This window comes from Pollachius pollachius, assembly GCF_949987615.1.
Source record: "Pollachius pollachius genome assembly, chromosome: 2".
NCBI lineage: Eukaryota > Metazoa > Chordata > Actinopteri > Gadiformes > Gadidae > Pollachius > Pollachius pollachius.
In genome coordinates, this window is record NC_136935.1 from 29,004,998 (window position 1) to 29,024,307 (window position 19,310).

At 42.3% G+C, this 19,310-nt stretch overlaps 1 protein-coding gene across 3 annotated transcripts in view; it reads right to left on the bottom strand.

The window, feature by feature from the left end:
- The window catches only part of LOC307071912 (glutamate receptor 2-like), a gene marked incomplete at both ends in the record, with an annotated part of 44,593 nt that extends 37,166 nt beyond the window's left edge, over positions 1-7,427 (bottom strand). For 2 of the 3 annotated variants that reach the window (XM_079731038.1, XM_079731037.1), the window contains 2 exons: positions 1,290-1,430; positions 7,358-7,427. In XM_079731038.1, coding sequence (XP_079587164.1) covers positions 1,290-1,430; positions 7,358-7,427 — 211 coding nt within the window. The remainder of the gene's footprint in view (positions 1-1,289; positions 1,431-7,357) is intronic. The other variant, XM_079731039.1, reaches the window with a different exon arrangement.
- Between the last annotated feature and the right edge of the window lie 11,883 nt (positions 7,428-19,310).

The window sequence follows — 19,310 nt, forward strand, 5'->3', positions numbered from 1 at the left end:
ACTCAGTCTTATGACACCCCCCGATGAGAACTCCCAACCCCCCTGAGAATTTTTAAAATGTATAGTATTTGGCTTTGAGCTACAACACGGGGGTCACCTACCCTCTAAAGTACAATACCTGTATAGGTAAGAGTGCTCACAACCTTAATCCTCTTCAGGAGAATCTTCTTTATGAGAGTTTATCCTGGTAAGGGATGTTTTAGTGAAGCCAAGAGAGAAGGTTATGATGGTTTGATCACCCAGAGCAGTGTATTGTCCTTTAAGGAGAACATGACGTAATATTTGACTTTACAGCAAAAGATTTTCTGTAACATTGCTGTAAAGCAATGTTGTTGTAAAGCAAGCAAGGTTTCCATGTTGGTTTTTGATAAAACTTTTATTTTGTGAGTCCGTGTTGTATATCTGAAGTTGGGATAGTGTCCGATCAACAGAGATGTCTAAGGAATTTAATTTAAAAATTAAAGCATTTTTGGTGCCAACTAAGAATGGTTGGTACACTTCCAGAAAAGTATGTGCATAGGTTCTAATATTATGTTTCACTCAAGTAGATGTACGAGCCAATATACCCCTGGAAACATTTGTAGATCCGAACAAGCCAGCAGCCAGATGAATTCAACACTTTCAGGAAGTACTCGACTCCCTTGGAGCAGATCGGACAGTTAACGTTATAGTAACTGAAATGCTCTGGAAATCAACACCGGTTGTTGAATGTTGAAGGCTTGCATCTCCAAAAGAAGGTAAGTTTTGCCTGACCTCTACAAAAACACTTGGAACTGCAGCTTGCTCAGTTCTCAGCTCAGTTCACTGAACTAGCGTAGCAAAAATGTATGTTAATAAACTAACATAGCCGTCTCTGATATACAGTCTTTGAACCTCTTAAGCACAATTGATAAATGACTTAAAAATGACCTAAAACTCTACTCTCAGAGATCTGAGTATAGTGTAGGATAGAAACAGCCTCCAAAGCTCCCAACACATACAATGAGTTAACCAGTGTATACATTGATGCTGCAAAGAAGAAAATCCCTTCATAGTCGCAAATGAAGAATATAAGTAAAGTATATAAACATGGTAGATCTTTGCAACATATATGGTCAAACGTTCATAAACGTATTCAACACCACTGACAATTAACAACAGGACAGTAATCTGTGCATTGATCATAATAATGTTAATACCAGAACAAGATCTTTACTGTAGAATGGGTTGAGTGTGATAAGTCAGAGATATTTGTCCCTCTGCAGAGACACTTAATCAAGTAAATATACAACCAAATTTCAAATACTTACAGCAGTTAGTCACAGCAAAACTATTGGCCACCTCCAAATTGTCGATGTGTGGCGTAAGTCTGAAGTCTGTTGTTCCAAATTGGACCATAGCGACTCTGAATGCACTGTACTCCTGATCGGCCCCCCTTGGGAATAATCCACCTGAGGAAGAGGAATACAAATATATTTGTTAGAAAAACTGCAATAATTAAAATACATTTTGGGTTGAATGTGAAGGAAGAGGAAGATAACACACAAGGAGTCTATTAATTTCACTAAAGAGTAACAAGTAAGATTGATAGACGAATAAAATCAATTGGCGAACCACACCCCAAGATAAATAAGTTTACATTAAGATCAATGTCTAATAATGGTAGACTTCATACATCTATGAATTTAGAGGGTGCTTGGTCTCACAACAAACCATTGACAAAAGTCATAGAAAAGGACAATGTAGAAGTGTTTGAATGATTAATTCTTTTTTATATATTTTAATGAAGCGTTTCAGCGTATAGAACAAATCCGGCACCATTAAATTTATCAGAAGATCTCAAATACCTGCCCGTTTGGATTTGTGTTTTTCTATGTCCTGAAAGCCCATAAAGTGTAATAAAGCGATCGAAAGCGGGGAGCGAAAGTCTTGCTCATCGGTCCAAGTCACTGTGGGTCTAGCGGTGTTAACTGGTGAAACCCGACGGCATCATTTCACTTTTTGCCCGCTTTTATGTCATTGTTTCGGCGTTTCAATTTCAGTTAACACCGCTAGACTCGAAACATGTAGACTGATTTGTTCCCAGCTTAAGATCACATTGGTGCTCAGCGTGAATAGAATAAACATGCACAGATAGTTTTGGAGATTTTCTTTTTCATTTTTTTACATTTGCAGGCAAAGATCTCTCATTAGATCCAACATATAATAAAGCAGCCTATAAAAGGCTAATGCAATTGTTGAGGCCTGTTAAAATGTGATATAGGCTAGATCTATTGCCTAACTATAGGATCTAAGCGCTATAATTTGAATGAAATTTGCCAAATTTGCCAAGAAATGGCAATATCCAGTATTAGGGTGTGAAATGTAATATCTGTTCCTATTTGACTGATCAGACAGAAGCAGAAAATTCTTAGAAGCATTTCCCTCTACAAAGCTTTTTTTTTGTTGTTAACCCTGTGCGGACCTTGATTCAAACTTGAAGGCATGCAAACATGAACTGCTGGCTAATTCGTAAATCTAACCTTACATCACTTTAAAGGATCACTTTGTAGGAATCTCTCCCATCTCGTGGTAAAATTGTATTTTGCATTTAAACAGTGCTCTCCAGCGCCTCGCTTTTTCAAATGTGCGTTGCAAACTGGTTGCTCCTTCTACGACTTAGTCACGCTTGCTCTGAGCGAAAACTTGCTTAGTTAGTTAGTACCACGTAGTGCTTTATGTCCCTCTCAGCCTTTATAGTTTTTCATCGAGCCGGAATGGCATGGAAGCCTCCTTAGAACTTACCCGTTCAATGTAAATACAAAAGAAATTCTTCGCTCAGGAGGATAAATCAGATTATTGGCAGAGGTAATTTTGCACCAATGAGGACATATTTCTGAATAAAGACATTGATTTTAGCAAATATATTATTTAAAACACTACACAGTGTCCCTTTAAGCAGAACATGATCGGAAAGAAACACTGGAACCCGAAAGGACAAACGTAAAGGCAAACGGCAGTGGCAGTGATGTCAACATTAACTACGTTAACCCTCAGGCTCCTCAGGTAACGGGAATGTTACTAAGAACTCAAAAGGCAGGCTTCAGGCTAACTGGCACAGAATATATCCAGGGCTTGTTGACGACTGGTTTAAGCAGCCTCAAAGGGCCTGAGTCAGACTCAGGCCCTTTGAGGCTCCTTAACACCTCTGGTGCATATGGCAATCAAGGCATACAGGATAACCCGATATCACCACACACATGGAGCTCTGACGCCAGAATGTAACATCTGTTCTACCTGCAAGCGTTTGCAAAATGCTCAAATAAACTGGTCTGTACAACCAAAACCATTGCCTTGTGAAGAGCCCAGAGTTAACAGCAGGGTCAACTGCCACAATGACAAAGATTCTGCAAAGTCAAATAATCCTAAAAAGTTATGATAAACATGTTACTGACAGACGACAAAATACACTACAAGAACCTCATTAGATACACCTAACGCTGTGTTTAAAGAACATATCCTGGCAAACCCTCGCGAACACAGATTCAAGAAAAAAAAAAAAGTCCAATCACCAACGTCCTATCATCAACGTCCTATCACCAACGTCCTATCATCAACGTCCTATCACCACAGCCTATCACCAACGTCCTATCATCAACGTCCTATCAACCTAGCCTATCACATACATCCTTTCATCAACGTCTTATCACCAACGTCCTATCATCAACGTCCTATCATCAACATCCTATCACCAACGTCCTATCATCAACGTCCTATCATCAGCATCCTATCATCCATCTGGAACACTAGGAACTGTGCAGAACACCCTAGCAACCACCAAAAGCACTCAAGTTGCAACATAGAACATCCTAGCAGCCATCATGAAACTACTCGCAACCGAACATTTCCAATACACCAGGTCAACAACTTAAAACTTTATTTTGAGCAAGCTGCACACCAAAAAAAAAAAAGAAGTTGTATTTGTTTTAGTTCGAGGGAAATCTGTTAGAAATGCAATAGTTCTTGCCGAATCCTTTCTTTCCAAATCTGCCTTACAATATCTGCCATGACTTAATTTCCCTGAGCTTACTCTTTGATCTCCCCACCTGCACCTACTGCCGTCATCAGCCTCTCCACATATAAACCAGTTCACAATCTTTGTTCCCATGTCAGATGGTTGATGTTGTCTTGGGATTTTGTCATTGCTTGTATCTCTAGTTCTGTAGTAGTTCATTTTTCCCTGCCAGTTGGTGGAACTTTATAGTGTTGCCTTTATTAATTCCTTATTTACTTTCCCGTTCTGCGATTGGGTCCTATCTGTTGTATTCCTGCTGGCAACGGCACATTTTTGACAAATCAGAGCATCTCTTGCCTGATTGGGTCGTGGAATTCCACCTTCTTATCAATCACATATCTCACACGTCGTTCTCACACGCCATCATCTCAATGGCGAAAAATATAGGATGGGGATTGCAAAGAGGGACAAGCTTTTTTGGGTTGTTTATTTTTAAATGTTGCTCTATTCTGCTATTTTGCACTATTTGCAACTCTCAAATCCTGTGTTCAATGTCACATCCCTGTTTGTTTAGAAAAAATCCAAACTGCCGTAATATGCGGCCCACTGAAACCTCAAATGTTGATAATATGTCGGGTAAATTTCTATTAGCAGGTTAGTAACTCATGCTAATGAAGTGCCTTCTCTTGTCTACCTGCCAAAAGGTCAGCAGATACTCAGAATGCATCTCAATGATCTGGCAACTATCATTCATTACAACCATGATAATCATTTTATTTTCATTAAAAATATATTTTCGTAATCTTTCCTTCAACAGAAGGTCAGACAGAAAAGATAGCCAAACCTGTTGCTGGTGTGATAGAAGCCTGCATACTTTACAGTTTTGGCTTTCACAGTTTCTCAGTTAAAATAACTATTTAAATATATATAATAATTGCTTGCTATAGCCCTGAGTCTAGAGTAGTAGATAGTTGGGGTAGTACGTGTGAGGTAGTTACTGAGAGGGCTTTGAGGTAGCACTCCAAATAATACAGGACTCAATTTGGCCTGTCAGCTTAGTTTGAATTGAAACTAATATTTAGCTTCATGAAAGTAAATGAGTTGCAGAGACAACAAGAGTATCAAAGAAGTTATGGTTTAAATGCTGAGGTTTCAAAATATCACTGCAAGCATTCTTGGGTCAATACAATAGGCAAAACCACTAACAGATAAACACAGATTTCAGTAGTTGATAACCTCAGTGATGACTGGAATAACACCTGTCATAACACTGCAGTATCACGTTCAACTTGTCAGGGCACATTTATCCAGCCGTTAACTATGTCACGGCTGTGGGCGCAGGCAGTGTAGAGCCACCAGCCTTATTTAGCCCAGATGCAACCTGTGTCTCTAGGGCTGCATCCAAAAAGGAGTACTACGTACATATGTGTACTGCTTTCTGCTGTAGAAAGTATGCTTTTTTGAAGACATATTACGTGTTGCAGGGTTTGCCATTTTACAAGCTGGCAGCTTGTAAAATTAATGACGGCACTCTACTTACCAACCGAGTGATGTATTATTTATGCTATTCAGTATGCAGCTTCAGACAAAATCAGGGAGAACCTTATTTCCTCATGTGTTATTTATTTTTAAGGTTATACAAACATGACGTATATGTGACAATATCTTATAACCATTGAAATTACATGGTCTGCATGAATGCAATCTCAATTCAGTCCCATTTAATCTCTAATAATGCGACAATCAAGCAGAAGTCATTCAGAAAATACTTTCCAATACTCTTTTTTTAACTAAATACAATAGCTGTTTCGGATGCCAAGCAATAATCCGTAAATAGTTCATCAATATCTTGAACCACAATCTGTTGATTGATAGCTCTGGGGTAGTAACACTTATTGCTTGATGTGATACTTTTTTGGAAAATAATGTCTCTGACGTAATTATATAAATGTGCTTATATAAATGATTTTAAATGTATGTCCATTGCATGAATCTAGTCTTTACACTAATGTGACAGAGGGCTTTATACCTTCTTCATTATTTTATAAATACAACATTGGTAGCCAACTGCAAATATCCTGAACCCAAACATAGGCTAATGGTAAGCAATAATGTTAAATATTAAGTCGATTTTCAATGAGGACAATTAAGGGGTCGTTTAGCAACAATTCATACGGAAATAACCTATATTTGGTCCTAAAGTAGATCAGCATCCTGAGCAAAAAAAATAGTCTAATGTTGGAACATCCAAATATGTTAAACCTTAGTCTCAAGAATCAGACTTCAGTACTTTTGGGTTCCAAGATCATGTTAAATCTGGTAGTGGGCTACTACCTTACTATATTTATGTATGTATATGCATTGTTTTATCTGCTACAAATGCACTACAATAAAATGCATTGGTGATGATTTCATATTTAATCTGATCGTTTGTGACTACTAAAACCATATCACATATAACCAAATTCTAACTACATATGCAATCGATGCCTAACAAAATAATAAGCAGTAGTGCAGCCGAAACCATAAAGATGGTTGTGGAGCTAAAATGGCTGAAGCCCATAATCGCAATGCGAACTGCAGTAGCAGAACTCCAGCAGAATCTCTAGACGGCAAACACATAACTAGCTGCCTGTCAGGGCCATAATATTTGAATTAGACCCAATTGTTAGCGTATGCTTTATGTTTAGTATCATGGTTTGCGTCATTTAGTCTCATCCATAAAACGAGATGCTGTTATAATGTTAACCCATGCTCATAGTTGCTTTTGACAAGGGTCAAAAAGAGACCTGGCAGACTAAGAGGTCATGCCATATGAAAATTGTAAATCTATACCCATGTCTGACTTCGAAAATGTTTACAACTTTAAAATTCGTCTTATAAAAGACCTTGTTCAAATATATATATATATAAATAAATAAATAAATAATAATACAAAAGGAAAAAAAAATAATATATATATATATAGAGAGAGAGAGAGAAAGAGAGAGAGAGAGGGAGAGAGAGAGAGAGAGGGAGGGAGAGAGAGAGAGAAAATGTGTCATCCCCATAACCGTAGTGGCCTACTTAGTTAAAATATAAATTTCTCCCCGCACCCGGTTTCGCTCTTGTTTTAAGGCACATGTAGAATGTATATCCAACTATTGCCCAAAAGGAAAAGGAATATTTTTAGATATGGTTTTGAATGAACCATCATCGAGCCGCCTGCTCGGCAGCCACAAGCCTCCAACATACGCTCGGTCATTTTGTGGCGCAAAACCAAAGACGATTTCACACAGCAGACGGTGAGAAAATATATGAAAGAAAGGATTTTTCACTGTCAAATGGTTTAGGCACTAAGAAGAGCAGCGTGAGCTGTCAAGTAGATGGGTGAAGAGAACATACCGATCTGGACGCTGGGGGAGCCGCAGAACCCACCGCGCCACAAGAGCATCAACAAGAGCAGCGGCTTCATCCTCCTCATCAGGTTGGCTCTTCTTAAGGAATAATCGCCTCCATTTCACAGGCCGGCACGTTTAAAAACAGTAGTTCCAGCCGAGGGTTTTGGTCCCGTGACAAGATCTAAGTGGAACCCTGCAGATACCTGGATCACTTCTCTCCTCCACCGTGCGCACCCTGCCGCTGTTTGACAGTGGGGCTGGGGGTGGGTCTCAAGGACGCTACAGGAATACTAATGAGCCACTTGCAGACGAAGAAGCACGACACAAGACCGGGATTTGCCGACAGTTGTGCATCGTAGTCGCAATATGCCCCATAGTCTCGAAACGGCCAACCTTATTAAACGTTTGCAGCATTTGTCAATAAAATGTGTGTCTCATCACTGACTCATTTGGTCTGCTTCAGTCTATCAAGTGTGTCCATTGAGCCGCCGTTCGCTGCAATCTTTTGAGCGACCCTTTTTATTACATCGCGCCATTATAGAGGTAATTACGGTATAACCTAGTCGACGTTAACCCACCAAACCTACGTTTAACTCGCTACATTATTTCATAATTTCTTTGTGTGACCTGACATAAAAGCCCTTTCTCAAGTTTTTTGTAGGGAACATGATAATAACATAATAACACGCTCATTCTGTATGGAGTCGACGCCCACATCAAAATATAAAAATATCCTAATACTTCTCACCTCATATTTAACTTTTCTTCATTCATTTTGAAAGACACCATTAGCCTTAATTTATGCTTATCTATTTTTTAAATCTAATTATGCCTAGTATGCCAACTTATTATAAATTATAACTCATGTATAATGTCTAAACGCTTTATTAAAATAAATACAATTATCAACGATTCAGTAAATATAAGTAAAATCAGTTGTATTATGTATTGATTTATTTAGGTTTGTACTTAGTAGCCTACATGTCAAGCTTATCCAAAGCATTTATTTTGTTGTTGAATGTTCCCGGTATATACCCAGTCCAGGAGAGGGAGACTGCGTCTCACTCTCCCGGACTGGGTGAGACATACTGGGGGCCCAAGGGACCCACTGACAGGCACTGAACCCTGCTGCTGGCCTTGTCGGTTTGCTGGCAGAATAGCTTGACTGATGGTGAGCAGGAGCCTGGGATGCTGATGTAGGAGCCCTTCCTCCCAGGAGCTAACCATGGGCGTCCACCGGCTGCTTCTCCAATCCCTGGTAGTCCTTTGTTTGGAGGTGGCAGTGAGGACTACACTGAGTATGTGGAAAGGTTGGAAGTAGAGTTTCCAACATTGCAAAATAGAAATGATGATAGGCAAGGCAGCACTCAAAGGTTTGTGTGGGACAAGGACCTAACTGAGCCATGGAAATCGGGGGGAGGGGGATTTCATATCAGGCACCAATTTTATGGCTCCATTACAATCGATTTCAGACTATTGTGAGTCCAGGAATATATTAGATGACAGGTTAGTCTGTGGCATCCATCCTGGGAAGCCCCCCTCACCATTTAAAACAGCCTCAAGGAGAGATGTTCAGTGAATTTGCACAGTGTGAGTCAGTCGCACACAGAGACCATCTTTGCTGCCATGGAGGTAAACAAGAAAGCAATGAGGACAGAGGTGGTTATGCCATCATCAAGGAGACCAACAAATGGGTGTGGGACGCTGAACGGGTGCTGGGCTCAACATGAGGACGTCAACATTTGAGTGTATACCAAGAGTAGGGGGATAGCAGGCGTCATTGATCAATATGAGAAATGCAGTGGTTGTAATTACTTGTGCGAGCCATATACTCTAGCAAACAAGTATATGGTGCCCATGACATCACCTATTGGTTTACACATGACCCTTTTTCTACAGTGTAGATTTGGGGGATCTGCACCCAAATCAATCATTCAGGACTCTTGCTGTTGTTGTGTTTCCCTCAGGAGTGTGTCCTGTCCACTAGTCTGTATTCTGATGACATCGTCATTATCTGCTATAGAACAGATAGGTATCGTGCATGAAGTTTAAAAATAGTGATGTGAACACATCACAGAAACCAAAGACATGCCCATAGAAAAGACCATCACCTCATTCCTTCAAGACCATTCCAAAGATCAGGACATTTTTTGTCTTATTTTGTGACAAATATCCAAGGAAGGAACTTAGATTTAGGTGAAACATGTTCTTCGGTTCCATGCTTGAAAACATAATCATGTTTTTAATGTGGAAGAGCAATATTTCTGAAAAAAATTGGAAAAATTCAAGCTGTTCTTTATGGGCACTAAAGTGAAAACGGTCAATGAAATACAAAAAGGCTGTAGCCTAATAGGAGAACTGAATGTGCAATGAATTAAGGTTCTAGAATTAACAGTATTTACACACCAGAGACACATATGCTAGCCCGGGGACACATAAATCACAGTGGAGGTTTTTACTGCAATGCTTGCTAGGAGCGCTGCTGCTGAGTCTTGTCGACAGCAGTGCCCCTGGTAGTAAATCTCTCTCTCTGCCTTCTGCGTCCCCCCCCCCCCTTTCTCTCTCTCTTTCTCTCTCTCTTGCACACACACACACACACACACACACACACACACACACACACACACACACACACACACACACACACACACACACCACCATGATTTCCTCTCTCACATGTACAGTAATATAGAGTGGTGCAGGAGGGTAGGTTTAGTACAACTTGTGGTAGGACGTTGCAGGGGAGCACAGGGAGCTCACCGAGTGTTGTGAGGCAGACAGCAGAGGAGGAACAGAAAGGGAGTGAGACACACACTTCTCCAGCCGGTTCACGGAGCCGCATACAGAGCACTGCGTGACAAACAAAAAAAACCATTACCTAGCAAAACTGCTGATCCAGCTGAAGGTAGGAAGCCATCATTCTTTGCATATCTTATGCAGTTATAGAATCTCTATACGGGCAGCACATATGTATAATTATGTTATATTGTCTTCTTACTTGTATGCTGGTGTTACATTGAATTGTTTTTGCCTAGCAGGGCTTTAACCTTGGTTTTGATGAGCTGTGTCATTGCAGCTCTAACACTGCTCTATTGCTGCAGTCACTCTCTCTCTTGCCGTCCCATACTGCTTTGAGCCTCTATCTCTTTGCTTTTGTGTTTAATATCCCTCCCCAGTATTCCTCTTATTACTGGCTTTTTCAATGCTGCCTCTGTCTTATAGTATGGTGTTTTACGGAACTATATTGATGCCAGCACAAACTGAATATTTAACATGAATTGTGTATGCTACAATTGATGTCCTTCATGCTACAATCTATATCACACATTTAAATGAGATTGAATTGATTTCAAGCTCATCAGCGGTAACTAGCAAGGTTCATTTTAATGTATTCAGGGACTCAAATTCAACACGAAAGACATCGGGCCCCACGTTGCAAAGAAGCTGATAAGTGCATTGCCAGGCCCGTGTGTTGTGTCCCCCCTGGTCTCATCAATTAATAGGAGGGAGTTTAGGATGATATCTTTGCAGCCAAGGATGTGGGCCACACCAGATTTTGAAACAGCAGTATTCAGATACCATCAGTTAACCAAAAGGGTTCTTCATGCCGTGGGCAACAGTCTGATTGCAAGGTAATCCCAGGAATCCAAAAGTAAACATTTGACAGTGATAGGGGTCCAGTTTTGATCATTTCTGGCATTAGCATCGCGGTTAGTGATCAATTTATGCTACCTCAATTACATTTAGCATACAAGGAGTAACATGTCATGTCATGTTATAATATGTATAAAACCAGACTTTAGTTTAAAGCTGTAACATGTATGATTATTTGTTTCAAACATTAAAAAAATTGCAGTACCCACAGCACAGCAGTCCTCCAAAGTAAAAGCCAGGCATAATCACCCAAAACAATGAAACCTCAGTTGACTATTCCACAAATGTAGACGAACAATGCAGTGATATTTATAAAAATAAAGAACGCCAGTCCCGTTTCATACTGCTTCTGTTGCTTATTTTATAAGAAATGTCATACAGTTGGCCTGCTTCTTCTCCCCATTGTCTCTGGTGGTCTGGTCTGTTGGCTGCGGTGGTCTGTGGGGCGAAAGAGGTTAGTGAGCGTTAGTGGCCGGCTGGCTAGCTAGCTTACCCCGCCGGCTCTAATGGAGCTTCTCCAAGGGAAACGTGCATTGGAGGAAGCCAGGCGGACGCAGACCCTCAACCATAGTATGAATAGGACCATGTTCACATCCCGCTTGACCGCTACATCTCCGGCCAGTATATCTGAGCCTGAACGCTCTTACACAAGGACAAGATCAAGCATTCTAGGCCAGTGTCTTCCCGATAACAATGCTGTGGATCGGATCTGGACTTCCCGATCATTTAGAGAAAAAAAAGTCAAATGTTTTTGCCAGTTTCCGCCAATTATGAAGGGTGGTCTTGATGCTGGCCTCTGGTGTCGGGGCTTGTGGTAAAGGTTCAACACAGTTTTGTTTATTCAAAGATATAAAGTAAACAGATAGTACTCTGGAGCTGCTGTGGATGAAGCATCTGTGGGACAAAGGAAATTCTATTGGTAAGGATTGTATGTTAAAGACGGCTATGGGGTCTGATTTATCTAAGAAACTAAAAAGAGACAGTTTAACGGTCATTTGAGTTGAGTCTAACCGTATATGGTGTTGTATTGTGACTATAAACTGGTGTTAGCTCTAATACTGTTTCAGGTCCAATGCAGTCATAAGGTTAGCTTTAATACTGTGTGGTCTAATAGTGCGTTTTCCGAGGCACTTCGACGTCACGACAAAGTGACACAGCGGAGGCTGGGTCTGTGTGGAGCTCCCAATGGCCAGCGGTTGATATTGCCAGCTGTGTCTGAGAGCCGCATTATTTTAACAACCCATATATATTAGTTAAAAATGATTATTTGTTCTAAAGACAGAGTGAACCCAGCACCATGTTCTTTACATGGTTATATCTTATATGATCATCAACATAATAATCACATTTTATCAATGTTACAAAAATAACATTGAGATTTAGAAAGAAAAAGGGGTCAAATCCCATGTTTAACGATACCCAAAACCTGCTAACGTTTCACTCTGATGCTAAAGCAGGGGGCGTTTTTTTGGTGCGAGGGGAAGGAGATTGCGGGGGAGAGTAATCCTCCATCTCAAAAGACTCCTCTCTAGAAACAGAGTGCCTAGACTCTGTGTCGTACCCTGTGACATTGCTCATTATGATACTGCTGATAAGATATTGCTCAACGACGAGTTCTCAAAGTTACCATGGTGATAACATCTCAGTCTTAATGAATCCCCTTCCCCCTCTTTCTAATGAATAACAGAGCTCTATGACCATAACGTTTTTGTTTTTTTCTAATTCCAGCTGAATTGGGTTCACTGGCTCTTAAAAGACTGTTTCACTTTAGACGATTAGGCGATTTGATGACAAAACTGTAGGCAATCTCAGATATTCTTGATGTTGACTGCTTGTACTTCAAGGTTTACATTACACCTCACTGAGGTTGATTCAGTTCTTATGATAAAATAAACAGTGAGACTTTGCTACTCATTCAATTAATATTAGGCCGTATATTATATAATATTGGCCGCTACTGACGGTTCATACATTAAACATATTAACCTCTGTGAGCACAGAAAGATTATGGAAAATGTCCTCGAAAGTGATGAGGTTAAAAGAGAGGGAACCCTGAACACGGCTACTTCAGAAGGTCCTGCAGGAGTACGCACTTCTTCCCAAGGAACTTTTCTTGCGCGGTTGACACAAGGGCTGCCGTGCTCAAGAATTTTAACCTGTGGTAATGTGAGGTGACTTAAGGCACTCAAGGTATTCGATATGAAGGCAAATTAAGTTTCTTAATTGCTAATTAAAGGGGACATATTATGAAAACATTTTTTTCTGGGATTTGGGTCCGTACATGATTTTTGGAGTGAGATGCATTTCTGAAAGTACCCCGCCTACAGTTACCAAACTAGCGAGTCAGTTTCACATTTGAATATTACCGCCCACTTCCCCACCACCCTCCAATCAGAGCATAGATACAACTTTGTGGACCAGCGGACGAGCTCTGGGCGGAGATGTTTGCGCATTACAGAAACGCCTCTCTAAGTCCCGGGTCAGGGCCCGTCGGTCTGCTGGGGCCAGGTCCAGCAGAGCTTGCACCACCGTTCCCTCCAACGCAAGGGGAAGCTAGGAGGCGGACTCGTCCATGCTCCACTGGGTGGTATTTCGCCGCTGACGCGCTGGGCCATTCCTCCGTGTCCTCCTCCTTAGGACGCGCCGTAAGCAAACCCCACTCGGGAAAGGTGTTCTTCTCCATTCCCCTGGTTCCAATAAATCCCACTTCTGACACCAATGTAGCGGCGACCAGGAAGCACACAGTCAGGTTTTAGCTCAACTGTAGCTCTGCGTCCCATACACCGCACGACTGCAGGCTACTTTTATTCCACACTCAAACGCATGAGAAAACAGCACAACCAATGAACAAACATGACACAGTCAGTGATGGTGGCGACAACGATAAACACACATGTAAGCATTGAACAACACACAACTAAACAACACCCCAAACCCATCAACCCCACTCAACCTAGCAATAAACAAAGACTTAAAAACCCCTTTCATCAACTGAAAACACTTAGCTCCCAGGATCCGGGGGATCCTGGGAGTTAATATAATGTGGCGATCCCCGGAGGGGTCGCCACATTATATTATTGTTATTATTATTATTATTATTATTATTATTATTATTATTATTATTATTATTATTATTATTATTATTATATTATATTGTGGAAATTGCATTAAATGAAGGATACAATTTTGCACGTTGAGCACAAAGTTGTGTGACTCGTTTATTTAGTTTTAGAAAAACATGAATCAAAACGTGCTGCAAGTGAACATATGCCGCATCGGGCTCCGCGTCATGAGAAGCTCGTAATCCTTAAAGGGACAGCGATCCCTGAAACACAGAGACAGTAAACGACATGCCTAACACAGTGTAAAGAACAACACATAACAAAATACTGTAGGTGAATTATGTTACACTCACTACAATATAATATTATATAGATATAGAGCTCCGGGAGTCCACAAACGGCAACAATCATGCTGTGGTTCACTCTGACAGCTAATTAGTCAATGGGCAGTAGCTCATTTGCATTAAAGCTACAGACACCAGAAACAGCACATTCTGAAGGGACTGAAACAGAGGGGAATAGCGATAGGCAAGATTCGTCGTACGAGCATCGTACAGTAACGAACGTCGCGAATACGCTCGTAGCCAACGAGGACTCCAGGGGTACTCGTAGGATGCTAAGAGCATCGTTAGCCTACTATAGCCTCAGTGGCGTCACCAGCGGACATTCCGTGTATTGGATGTGTTTTATTAAAACACATCCAATACCACGGAATGCCCAGCTGGCGTAATTTCGCAACCAAAAACAGTGGTTATCACCGATATATTACTCATAGACTACGGTTAGATATAAACAGCAAAGATAGAGACATCCTAGAAGTCAACAGCAACATAATTTATTGCAGCAATTTAAAATTCCAAAAATACATGCGCAGCCGAAATGTAGGCCCACGGATCAGACGCCACGTCACAAGGCATATAATAAAATCCAACGATTCCATTGCTCTTGTGTGGGAGGTCGCTTTCGAGCTGCACTTGCTGTCTCCCTCTGATTTTAATTTTAATGATCAATGATCAATGACAGAAGAGGCTACTGTAGACATGAACCATGCTGAGACCAGCGGGTGTCGGAGACTTTCTCCAGGCGTTTTTTGTTGCGATTGTTTGCATTAAGTACTATAGGCGCTTCGATGAAGCTGTGATGACGTTCACTATTTATTGGACCGTGTCTAGACAGTAACAAACATCCCTGACCATAGTTAATTGCGTTTGTAGTCTACACTCAGACGTGAACTCATTAATTGCATGCGGGTGTCTTCATTCATAGAAAAATTAAAACATTCGGGAGTATGCAAATTATTCTAAAGAGGTCTAGACTCCGTGCGCAGCCCCGCCTTCTCCAGTGAACCGAGAAAGCCCGCGCCGTGACGAACGGGGGATTTGACCTCCTCGGTTTTACACAGGAAACTCTAGGTAAGAAGGTGAAATCGCCGGGCGTGCCAAGCTGCGACCGAACCGGCTTGGCAGTGTTAAAAGGCCTATAGCCTACATCATCCTGCCCAACAATATGGGCAGGATCAAGACCAAGCTCGGGTCAGCAATATCCGTGTTTCAATGCCTCTGCGTTTGAATGATAATGAATGAATGGAACATTGCATTTTTAATGTCTACAAATATTCTAGACTAGAGAGTGCGCGCCAAGCAATGGAACCTTATGCGGAATCAGATAAAGTCGGCTCTCTTTGCTGCGCAAAGCATGTTTCCGAAATCAGCACATTAAGATAAATGTTGTCACTCAAGCTATTTTTTATTTTTGTAACATGGAATTATTTCAGGGGGGAAAATGCCGTGAAAAATGTACGCAGAGTGCATTCAGGATTAGGACTGATATATATGTCGGCCTAGGCCTAATCAATTGTGTTTTAATATCTTTAGCATTCATATTATTGCAGTCTATTCTTTTTGTAGGCTACTCTGCAGTTGGCCTTGATGGGGAGATATTTGAAACCTTTTTAACCCGATTTACCTGCGACATTCCTGCATCTCCCCCTCCTACGGAGCCCGTTTCAGCACCGTGTCAGTAGACAGTTACAATCCTACGAACGTCGTTAGCGCAGTGCACGCGCGTTCATGTTAAGGAGTTTCGGGAAACGCTCCAAAGAAATTCACGATGGATCGCAAGATCCATCGTGAGAATGATCGTACGAGCGAAGATCCATCGTTATCGGGAAACGGGGCCCTGGTCTTTTGGTTGGTTGATATGCACTTGTTCAATCAAATTCTAATTTCTAGTGTTCCTTACATAAGGAGAAAGATGCTTCTTAATCCATTTGACCGAATTGCCTATGACGATGTATTTTATTTTGGAATGACAGGCTATATCGTTCTAAAAATAAATAAATGGTGAATACAAATAATATTCTAATTTGTTCTAATAATCGTAGACGGTACTGACTGTTATTAACTCTACAGTAAATTACTGGCTACTAGTTGCATTACTTTCACAGTAAATTACAATACAACTACAACTGATTTGATTCAGCAGTATCTCTTAACATATTTTTGAAAAGCACATTTTGTATTGCATCACAGTTGATTGATATGATGGTTATATCATATCAATCAACTGTGATGCAATACAGACCAATGTAAACAATCATTAAAAGCATTGTGCAACAGCAAAACATAAAAAAAACTCAGAGGTAAGGAACACTTTTAGCATCCTTTTACAAAATGGAACTGTCAGGTTTCACCAAATGGCAGACGAGAACCCAATTGCACGACAAGAGAAACAGTTCAGGTGAAGAAACAGTGTTTATTCCAAGCAGAGGTCACACCAGGTAGTCAATCCGTGTAGCAAACAAATCCAGTAGGAGCAGGCAACAGGGAAGGTCCAAAGTCCAAAAAGGTAGGTCAATACACGAGCAGGCAGGTTCAGGATCAGAATGAGAAGAGGTGGGAGAGCTAGGTAAACACACTAGACAATCTGGCAAAGAACTGAGGGAAATGGACCGGTACATATACTGAGGGGCTGATTAGCTGATGAGGAGCAGGCGAGTATGGGGGTGGGGCAGGCCAGGTGAATGAAAACAGCAGGTAATGCAGAGCAGGAGGGAGTGGCAGAGTCTGAAATGACATGAGTTAGTGTGGCAAAACAGGAAACAGACAAATGAAAAACTAAAGCCTTGCTGAAGTTGTGACAGAACCCCCCTCTAGGGACGGCTCATGACATCCCACCGGGCTGGTCAGGATGGTCCCTATGGAAAGCTGAGATGAGGTCAGGGTCCAAGATGTTACGAGCTGGAACCCATGAGCGCTCCTCAGGGCCATAACCCTCCCAATCGACAAGGTATTGAAAACCCCTTCCCCGCCGTCGCGACTTGATGAGGCGATGGACAGAGTAAGCAGGACCCCCATCAATGAACCGGGGGGGTGGCGGGGGTCTGGAGGAGGGCTGGAGCTGGCTTTCCTTAACGGGTTTGACCTTGGAGACATGGAAGGTGGGATGAATCCTCATAGAGCGAGGAAGACGGAGATGGACTGCAGCAGGGTTGATGACCTTAGTGATGGAGAACGGGCCCACAAACCTTGGGGCCAACTTCCTAGACCCTACCCGGAGTGGGAGGTCATGTGTGGACAGCCAAACCTTCTGACCAGGAGTGTAGCATGGTGCAGGGATCCGACGGCGGTTGGCATTTCTCTGGTACCGGTTGGACGAACGCAGGAGAGCAGAACGGGCCTGCAACCAGGTGCGCCGACAGCGCTGGATGAAGGCCTGGACAGATGGGACACTGGCCTCTCGCTCCTGCTCAGGGAACAGTGGAGGTTGATATCCCTGAGAGCACTGGAAAGGAGAATGCCCTGTTGCTGAGCTTGGAAGCGTATTGTGAGCATATTCCACCCACAAAAGCTGTTTGGACCAGGAGGATGGTGTCTGGGACGCTATGCAATGCAAGGCAGTCTCCATTTCCTGGTTCATCCGTTCAGTCTGTCCGTTGGATTGAGGATGGAAACCAGAGGAAAGGCTGACCGTGGCCCCCAACAGTTGGCAAAAGTCTGTCCAAAAACGAGAAGTGAACTATGGCACCCGATCTGAGACAATGTCATAGGGGAGGCCGTGCAGACGGAAAACATGATGCAACATAAGTTCAGCGGTTTCTTTGGCAGACGGTAATTTGGGCAATGGAACAAACTGAGCAGATTTAGAAAATCTGTCCACAATGGTTAGAATGGTGGTGTTACCCTCTGAGGGAGGCAGTCCGGTGACAAAGTCGAGTGAGATGTGGGACCATGGGCGATGAGGAATAGGCAGTGGCTGAAGAAGACCAGAAGGGGAATGGCGAGCAGTCTTGTGCTGAGAGCAAATCTGGCAAGCAGCGATAAACTCCTTGGTGTCCTCTTCAATGGAAGCCCACCAGAAACGTTGCTTCAGCAGAGCTAGGGTGCGCCTAACCCCCAGGTGACAGGCAAGGCGAGAAGAATGTCCCCACTGGAGGACCTGAGAGCGGAGATTCACAGGCACATACAAACGATTATCAGGGCAAGCACTGGGAGTCGGTTGGTCGGCCTGAGACTGTCCTACCTTGTCCACAATATCCCAGGTAACTGCGCCGATGACCACCTTAGTGGATAATTTCATGTTGTGTGGGACAGTTGTCGGACTGGAACTGATGGGACAGGGAGTCTGGTTTGACATTCCTTGTACCTGGGCGATAAGACAGGGTAAAGTCAAAGCGATTAAAGAACAATGCCCATCTGGCCTGACGGGAGCTCAACTGTTTGGCTGACCGGATGTACTCAAGATTTTTATGGTTCGTCCATACAACAAACAAATGTTTTGCCCCCTCCAACCAGTGCCTCCACTCCTCGAGAGCCAGCTTGACAGCCAATAACTCCCGGTTTCCGACGTCATAATTTCTTTCTGCTGGGGACAATTTGCGGGACAAAAAAACACACAGATGTAACTTTTGGTCCTCTGCTGACCGCTGAGACAGGACTGCCCCCACCCCGGAGTCTGACGCATCCACTTCCACAACAAACTGGCAGTCTAGATCTGGAAGGATGAGAATGGGAGCAGAAGAGAACTATGATTTTAACTCACTGAACCTTTCTTCTGCAGCAGGGGACCATTGGAAGGCTACCTACTGGGAGGTCAGGGGAGCTGCCACAGAACTATAGTTGTGGATAAACCTACGATATAAATTGGCAAACCCCAGGAACTGTCATTCACTTAGGCTTGGAATATTGCTGTAGCATTAGTAAGTCCGAAAGGCATAAACAGGTACTCATAGTGGCCTCTAGG